The 9,281-nt window shown below is 35.9% G+C and overlaps 1 protein-coding gene across 1 annotated transcript; it reads left to right on the forward strand.

The window, feature by feature from the left end:
• The first annotated feature begins 7,753 nt into the window (after positions 1-7,753).
• LOC118750827 (uncharacterized protein K02A2.6-like) lies at positions 7,754-9,022 on the forward strand. Its single transcript, XM_036485557.1, has one exon. The coding sequence runs from the start codon at positions 7,754-7,756 to the stop codon at positions 9,020-9,022; it is 1,269 nt and encodes a 422-aa protein (XP_036341450.1).
• The last annotated feature ends 259 nt before the right edge of the window (positions 9,023-9,281 follow it).

The following is a 9,281-nucleotide window of genomic DNA, read 5'->3' on the forward strand; positions in this document are numbered from 1 at the left end:
ACTCAAAACTTCGGTGTCCTACTTGACCGCACTTGAAACATTTATACTGTTTACTCGCGTTGCTACAATCTTTTGCCAGATGCGAGGTAGATGAGCACTTGTAACATTTTTTCGGTCCTTCTGTACTACTTTGTGAGGTTGATGCCTTAGGTGTATTTTGACCATAGTGCGATCTGTTTGATGACAGTCGCGAACCATGAACCCTTTCGTAGACCTTCAGATTTTCTTTTAAATCTTTAATAGTTTGTGACTGATACAGTATAATTTTATTCGCTATTGAATCGGGAATGCCCTCCACAAAATACCCAATTAAACTAACTTCATCTAATTTTATTGGCTTTGCTATTTCCAAAAGAGTATACAAATACTCTTTGAAAGACTCACTGCTCTGTTTACGACGACTTTGCAAGCGAGGATAATTTTCTGCCAAACTCATCAATGACAGACGACTTTAATGAATTCCAGTCCTTAATACCAGCCTGACTGCGCAAGAATAGCTTGGCTGCCCCTTTAAGTAGCTGTTTTGCGTACACATACTTTTGGAGTTCACTCCAACCTAATGTAATAGCGTTATCTTCGAACTCCTGTACCCAGTCATAAACGTCCAAAGTGTCGGTTCCAGTAAACGAGGGTAGGCTGCCTGAATGTCCTTTAAAGTAAAGTTAGGTCTCATCACTACGGTTTGTGGAGTACGATTGACTGCTTCTTCATAAGCTGATTATCTTTCGCTTTCTTCACCGTCGCTCTGTAGGAGTTCATAATACCGAAGAAGTTCACTCTTACGTCCTTGTACTTTTCTTTTAAAGTCTCTACTGTCATTGCTAAGATCGTCTGGGCGTTCATGGTCTTACAGACTTATAAATATTAAGATTTAAATAGTTCAAGAATATGCAGTTAAATTAAAAGTATAATATAATAATATAATTATAAGTTTGTTAGAACAATCGTTGTTATAAATTATCTTTTAGTATGCAATTTTTAACGCTTGATTTAGGTGGATAATATTACAAAGTTAAAATGTAGTAGAATTGTATAACATTCATTCATATTATCTTGACTTTATAGTGGTAGATATTCTTTTTATATTTTAAAAGCTACGATTAGCATATATCGTAGTTATGTAAATTTCAAGCTTGTGTACATGCGCTTTAGAATATTCAATTCAGTTATCTTTGTTTGTTTTGATTACTATATTTTAAACTTATGATCTTCAAAGCAATCTATTTTCCTCTTTACTCTTTCATATTGAAATATGTACCTATTATTAATAGCAATGCTCTCGGCTCTTCTACTTCCAAATATTCTTAACTCTCCGTCAGACACATGTTTCGATTGGCACATTCGGTACGCATGAGTCTTACTGGACCCACATGCAAATTGTATACATTTATATAGAAATTATGTGCAACATTTGTTCAGTTAAACTTATTTATTGTATGTTATTCAAATATTTACTTAATTTAAGAGCTTTCTTTTTTTTATTTTATTATTTAAATACACTGGCGATCAAAACTGAGTGCATGTTCGACATTTTATTACTTACAGTGACATAACTTTTTTAATAATAAGCGGATTGCTTTGAAATTTTCAGCAATTTGTCTTTATTATCTTAAACTATGTTCACATATCAATATTATCCCAATCAAAGCTCGTTTTTTAATCACCCCGTTTACACAGGCAAATCTCAGATTATTAGCCATCAAATTTGTTGTGCTTGTTATTCTCACATCTCAAGGAAAAGTTATGTATTTTATTAAAAAGACCTTTACAAACCTCTTTTACTTGCTAGCGTACATTTTTGTTTACTTTCACATTTGGCATTTCTCCTCTCTTTCGCAAAAACAATCAATAAAACTAGGATGGACACCGAAAAGTTATCGGTTAAATCTGAGATTATTTTATAATTACAGATTAACAAGGGACGAATTTTATATGGCTAATCTCTTGTTATAATTACAGATTAGGGTGCTAAGCTCGAAAATTAGGATAATCTACTTATATGTGAACCTAGTATTAGGTATAAAGCCTAGTATACAGAAAAATTAACAAGTGATTCACAGCGAAAACGCAAAGCAACTCTCTTCACTCACTTTTGAACTTTTCTGTTTTGAGATTTTAGGTGGCATATATCAAGAGGATTGTGGAGACTCCTTTGCTTTTAATAGCGATTTTAATACGTCTGGGAATGCTCTCTACTGAGTTTTCTATGATTTCGCTTGGAATATTACCCCATTATAATTTTACTCGCCTCCAAAGCTCTTCCAGGTTACTGGAGCTCGCTTGTGCTATGCTAATCCTCTCTTGACCAGAGCGCTCAATTTTTCGATAGCTTTGAGATCTGGGATTTGTGCTGGCCACCATGTTAGATGTTTTTCTTGGCATGGTGTTTTTGAAGATATTGATAAGGTCTTTCCCAAAAATGTGCCTTTTTATCACTTTGGAAACAATTAATTTTCGTTCCATCGGACCATATTACCCCTTTTCAGTCCAAAAGCTCCAAGTCTCGTGACTTTTACAAAATTTCAGCGGCAGCTTAATGGCTTGGGATGTTTTACTTGCTGGCATTTGGTGCCATGGGTTAATATAAAAGGTATAATGAACATATCTTCCAAACAAATTTGCCGGACTTTGTAGACAAAAGCGCAAACCCTGCGGAAGAAGTTGTTTGCCAGCAGGATGGAGATCCAAAGGATTCTAAAAATATTCGACACCGCCGGCTGCTTGAGCAAAATTTTCACGTAATGCAGTGGGCAGCGCAAATCCCAGACCTCAACACCAACGAAAAATTGAGCGCTGTGGTCAAGAGAGGATTAGCATAGCACAAGCGAGCTCCAGTAACATGGAAGAGCTTTGGAGGCGAGTAAAATTGTAATGGGGTAATATTCCATTGCATTCCGTTGCATTCCTTCATTTTAGGTAAAAATCATCTCTTGCCATGATAATTCAAAAATTTAAAAGAAAATTTGAGAAACGGTTGCATTCCTTCATTTTAGGTAAAAATTACATAGGAATATATGTGGGTCCACCCAGACCTACAGTATCGGTCATATCTATAGCACGCCATTTCAAAGTGATATTGTGTGCCACTTATGTTTATTTATTTATTTTTAAGAATTTTCAATTGAAATTTAGTTCATTCTCAGACAAACCCCATATATACCCAAGTTTAACAATTTGTAGAAAACTTCAAAAAAGTGCAATAAAATTTCACCTAAATTTCAAACTTTTTTCTCGGAAGTGTTAGAATTTTTAAACAGTTTTTTAGCCCCTGCAATTTTAGTCTGATAATGTGCAAATTTCAAGTGGGTACGAATTACCGTTAATTTTTTAGAATTTTTTTTTTTTGTCGCATTGGCTTCCATATAATGAATAAACTCAATTTATTTGTGTATGGAAGAAAACCGCAACACCTTTGGCGAAAAAAATTCTAAAAAATCAACGGCAACCATTTAGCCATTTGAAACTTGCACATTATCAGACTAAAATTGATTGGTCTATAAAACTGTGTATTCAGAAAAATTCTAACACTTCCGAGAAAAAAGTTTGAAATTTATATGAAAATTTGTTGCACTTTTTTGTAGTATTATACAAATTGTTAAACTTGGGTTTATATGGGTTTTGTTAGAGAAAGAACTATATTTTAATTGAAAATTCTTAAAAATAAATTAATAAACATAAGTGGCACACAATATCACTTTGAAATGGCGTGCTATAGATATGACCGATACAGTATGTGTTACGAATGTGGTGTATTAATCAACATGTCTATATATCTAGCTTTATATATATGATACCGACATGATTTTTTACAGATTGGTAGTTCACTAAACTGTAGTAAGCTACCTGAAATTTCAAGCCTCTAGCTATATTTAAAGTACCTTTTTTTGTAATTTGAAAATGGAAAAGGCTTGTATACATGCACTGTAAAATATTTAATTCAATTCATCTTTGTTTGTTTTGATTACGATATTCTTAAAACTTTGATCTGCAAAGTAATCTGTTTTCCTATTTACTCTCACGCATTGACCTATGTATTTTTTTATAGCAATGCTTTCGATTCTTTCTATTTCTAGATATTCCTATGCATACTTACAATAGTGGGATTCATCTAAACCGATAACTTTATCAAGCAGATAATCTTATAAGTTTATGCACTCTGTTACATGAACGACCCACACTCTCTTTTCGTTTACACATGCGACAATAGTCGTGTTTTCTTTCGTTATAAAGCGCAGTGTCACTAACTTTATACTACTAGCACGGGGATAAAGAAATTATAGAAACTACCTCACTAAATTGGAAAAAATTATATTTACGAGATATCTATTTAAATAAATGTACACATAACATAAAGGCTATTTATTTGAAGCAAGTTATAAGAAACAATGGCAGAATGTCTGTTTGTGTATGAATTCATTTGTCACGGCTACCAAACTTTGCGAATTATCAGTGAAACAAAACAAACAGACGGGATAATAATTGAACCAGATCTCTATCAGGATCATATCGTTGTTGAATTTGCGTGCAAAATTTGTATGCGGATCCCGATTATTGCCTAAGAAAACATAGCTAGAGTTGCAACAGAGTTGCATTGTCTTCAGTTTATCAAGTTTATTCAGTGAAATCGCTGGATAAATTTATCAGAAATGTGTAAACGAGGTTCCATACAAATTTTGACAGTTCATTTATAAGGTTTACACAATTATAAGTTTATACGGTTTACAATGCATTTATAAGGTTTAATGAATACCCTTAATCTATTGGTACCTCTTTAACTTTCTGTTTTGTAATTACTCGCGCTTCTAACTCCTTTCTGTTGACTCTATTGCTATTATCTTCTGTCTATAGCTGTGCGACTTTTGTTGCTTCAATTTTCGATACTTCGACTTTCGTTAATTTCATTTATAAATCTTCTCCTCTGTACGAATTTCTGCTTTTTCTGTAGCTGTGCGCTTCTCGGTGTATAGCTGTGCTGCTTTCACTACTTCGACTTTCGTTTGTTCACTTTTAGACTTTCGCTGCTTCAATTTTCGATGCTTCGGCTGTCGTTAAATTTGTTTATAACTCTTCTGCACCATGAACGAAATACACAAGATCACGCCTTCCCGAAAGAAAGAAAAAAGTTATTTTCTAGCTGTTGAAATCTCGACGCCATCTTTGTTGGAAGAAGTAAACAATGAAGAGAACAAAAAAAAAACCGCGTAATTGTTGAACGCATGAATAATCATTTTTATTATGCAAATTCTTCTATAAATCATGTCGTTATGTTAAATTATTCTTTACCTTATGTGTGCACACGTTGTCACAAGCGAAAATTAAGGAAATTGCAGTAAAAAGCCACCACCAAATTGTAAACAACGAACAAATGTAAACAAACGGTTAATGTCAAAGTCGCCCAACTTTTTTCCTAAATGCGATTATAACGGGCTACTAAGAAGAAGGCGTGATCTTGTATTTTTGGTTCATGCTTCTGCACTGTCTCTGTAGCTGTGCCCTTCTCAGTGTATAGCTGTGCTGCTTTCACTGCTTCCACTCCCGTTAATTTTATACATTTTCTTCTCTTTACTTATTTCTGCGATCTCTGTAGCTTTACCCTTCTCAATATATAGCTGTGCGGCTTCCACTGCTTCGACTTTCGTTAATTTATAAATTTTCTCCTCTTTACTGATTTCTGCGATATATGTAGCTGTACCTTTCTCAGTGTATAGCTGTGAGGCTTCCACTGCTTCGACCTTCGACTTTTCTCCTCTTTACTGATTTTTGTGGAGTTTGTACCCGTACTCTTCTAAATCTGTAGCTGTGCGGCTTACACTCCTTTGTACGACTGTCATAACTGCTTCAAATTTAAAATCACCTTTTTCTCTCTTTCACGATCGCTAAACTTTTACATGAATTGATTTTCCGCTTTATGTACAAAATTCAAACTTCGTATGTAACGGTCCTTTCACGAAATTTGCACGTCGAGAAAATTCTTTTCAGCTGCACTCTTCTTAGTCTATAGCTGCACTGGGTTATACTTCTGGTTTTGGCTATCGTAACTCCTTCAAATTCAAAATTCACTTCTTTATTCTTTCATATCTTTGATATTCAGCTTTACAAAATTTGAACTTCGTATGTAACGGCCGTTTCATGCAATTTGCATTTCGAGAAAATTCTTTTCAGCCATAACCTTCAAACACTTATTTATGCTTTTTCCGCAAATAACGCAAACTTTGCAAATCAACTTTCAATACTCATTTTCATTTTAATTTCGACAAAACAATTTTATTCGTTTTAAACTTTTTCACATGTTTCATTGTTTCACAACTGGCTCATATTCAATGCTTGAGTCTTTTAAATCGCGATTTACACTACCCCGATGAGCATTTCGATTTTGGCTCTTTAGTTCATTCGCGGTTGAGTCCCCAAATTTGTGAGAAACAAGTAAAACAGATTTAGTTCTTCGTAACTAATAATGTTTCTTTATTTTAAATTATTTGTTAAAACATAGGCATAGCTAGATGCGATTCGTTTGAAGGTAAAATGGCAACTGTCCTTTCGGTTTTCAAACAAGTAAGCCTCATGTCTTTTTCGTCAAGTTGTGGTATGTATGTATATCAGGTCCGTAGAGTTGCATTTTAAAGTATCTAATGGGTTCGTCCACTTCTTGTCGTTCGTCTGCGTGTCATTCCCACATATATTTTGTTATATATTAAACTATTGCTTTGCTAGTAATTACTCTTAAAGAACTAGCTTAATCTGGCAACATTGTTAACATTGAATTAATATGTTCATGAACATATGTATGTATACTTATGCGTACTCTGTTATACTCTAACTACAAGTATATAACATCTTCTCATTTTCGTTGTTGGTGTTTCCGACAGGGTAGGAGTATGATGTAATGTGGAACGATTTTCCGTCATCCCTTGTCAAATTTGGTTTGGAGACAAACCGGTTTCGGCGTTGTGCCATCTTCAGTGTAATTTTTCGTTCTCTTATATAACATCTGTTATTGGTAATGTTAAACCTCTTGGCATTTAAGCTTTTACTTATATTTAGTTTTAATAAAGTTTAGTTGCATATTACACCTTGTTTCACTTGGACTTATCAGCTGGCGACGAGGAGTAAAAACGCATCACGTGTGATAAAAAAATAAAAAATAAGCCTTGTATATTTGCAATTTTCGATTCAGTAAATAATTATGCCAGACGAAAAAGCAACTGCAAACACTTACAATGTGTTTTTCAAGCAAGTTCTGGAACAGCAGCAGGAGTTCACCCAAAAAATCCTTGATGGACAAAAAGTGTGGATGGAGTCTGTTCTAAGAGACAAAGCTGGTGGACGTGTAGAAGGTTCCATGGTACCATCATTCCACGCATTCAACAAGGAACTCCAAAGTTGGGACTCCTATTTGGAACAGTTGAACCAACATTTTCTTGCATACGCTGTCTGCGCACCAGAAAAGAAAAAGTTATTTTTCTTGTCGTGGCTGGGAAGCGACACTTTCGAGCTCTTGATGAAACTTCTCGGCAGTCAGGATTTGCAAACGCAAAACTATGTCGATCTAACAGTAAAATTGACAGACCACTTCAAGAAAGAAGTTCATGGGATTTCTGCGCGTTATAATTTTAACAAATGTAGCATGAAGCCGAACCAAAGCTACAAAGAGTGGGTAGCGGATTTGCGAGGGTTAGCTCGTCAGTGCAATTTCGTTTGTAATGCCGATAATTGCGCTCATGAGTACATTGATGAGATGATATGAGATATGATAATGTTAAATACTCCGCACGATTCCGTTCGCACTTCTGCTTTACAAAATGGCAACCCAACGTTAGCAGAAGTTCTACTCATAGATGAATCATTTAAGAGCACAACGAAGGCAGTTCAGTCTCTCAAGGAACCATCGGCCTCTTCAGGCAAAGCCACTTCATTGGTAAATGCAGTTCAAAGCTCAGAAGCTTCTCGTACATCTCGGGTTAGTAACAATAACAAGCAGAGTGAGTACAAGTCATGCTCAGGCTGTGGTACCTCACATAGCCGCGAGCAGTGTAAATTTAAAAACGCTGTGTGCCGTAAGTGTGGTATGGTAGGGCATATAGCACCGGTATGCATGGCGAAAGGTACGAATAAGTACATGAAGAAAAACACAACGGAGCAACAATGCACACAGAAAACTTCCAAGCGAAACAACAAACATAGGTGCAATGAGGTGGATACAATACAGAAAAATAAAAATTTCATCGACTTAAAAGTAATGAATAAACTAATAAAGTTCCAGATGGATTCCGGTGCGTCTCTTTCTATTATAACGTTAGAAACTTGCAAAGAACTAAATAATCCACCACTTAGCCCGTGTAATAGGTCGATATTCGGATTCGGCAACACCAAAATCCATACTCTTGGGGAACTCAAGGTAAATGCAATATGTGGTGCAAAACAAAAGCAAGTCAATTTGGTGGTCGCTCGCGTGCACAATGGTAATAATCTGTTCGGTGCAGATCTCTTCGAAGCCTTTGGGTACAAAATACAACAAGTACTCACTTTTAATGACTCAATGCCCGAGGTAAACGCGCTCCTAGAAAAATACAGTCAAATTTTTGAGCCAGCCCTAGGCACCGTAAACTGTTTTAAAGCAAGTGTTAAACTAAAACCCGAGGCCCTGCCAAATTTTTTTAAGAGCAGGCCTATTCCGTTCGCACTCATGCCTAAATTCACCGAAGAGGCAAATAGACTGGTTATCGCTGGAATTTGGAAACCGGTGCAATTTAGTGAGTGGGCATCACCTATAGTTCTCGCGTCAAAACCCGACGGTTCGATTCGGATATGTGGAGACTTTAAGGTGTCCATAAACAAACAAATTGATGTTGAGCGCTATCCGTTGCCAACGCGCGAAACCTTGCTCCATTTAGTGCGGTACGGCAAGCAGTTTTCTAAAATAGAACTGAAAGATGCATATTTGCAGTTAGAGTTAGACGACGAAGCAGTTTTAGTGGTGAGCACGAATGCCATATGGCATCGCAAGCGCCCCAGCAATTTTTAAACAATTTTTGGAGCAGCTTCTACATGGTATTGAGGGTTGCGCAAATTATCTAGACGACATAATTGTGACCGCGCCAACAGTCGCAGAGCGATTAAATTAAATTTTCATGCGCCTCCAAACCAGTGGTATAAAATGCAAAAAGGGAAAGTGCGTGTTTTTCAAAGACGAAATTGAGTATTTAGGTAGACGAATCAGTGCTAGGGGTATTTCACCAGACGAGGCAGGGGTGGAGGCTGTTAGAAAACTACGCAGTCCGCAA

The sequence above is a fragment of the Rhagoletis pomonella genome, unplaced genomic scaffold (assembly GCF_013731165.1).
Source record: "Rhagoletis pomonella isolate Grant_MI unplaced genomic scaffold, Rhpom_1.0 Rhpom_scaffold_00416, whole genome shotgun sequence".
Lineage (NCBI taxonomy): Eukaryota > Metazoa > Arthropoda > Insecta > Diptera > Tephritidae > Rhagoletis > Rhagoletis pomonella.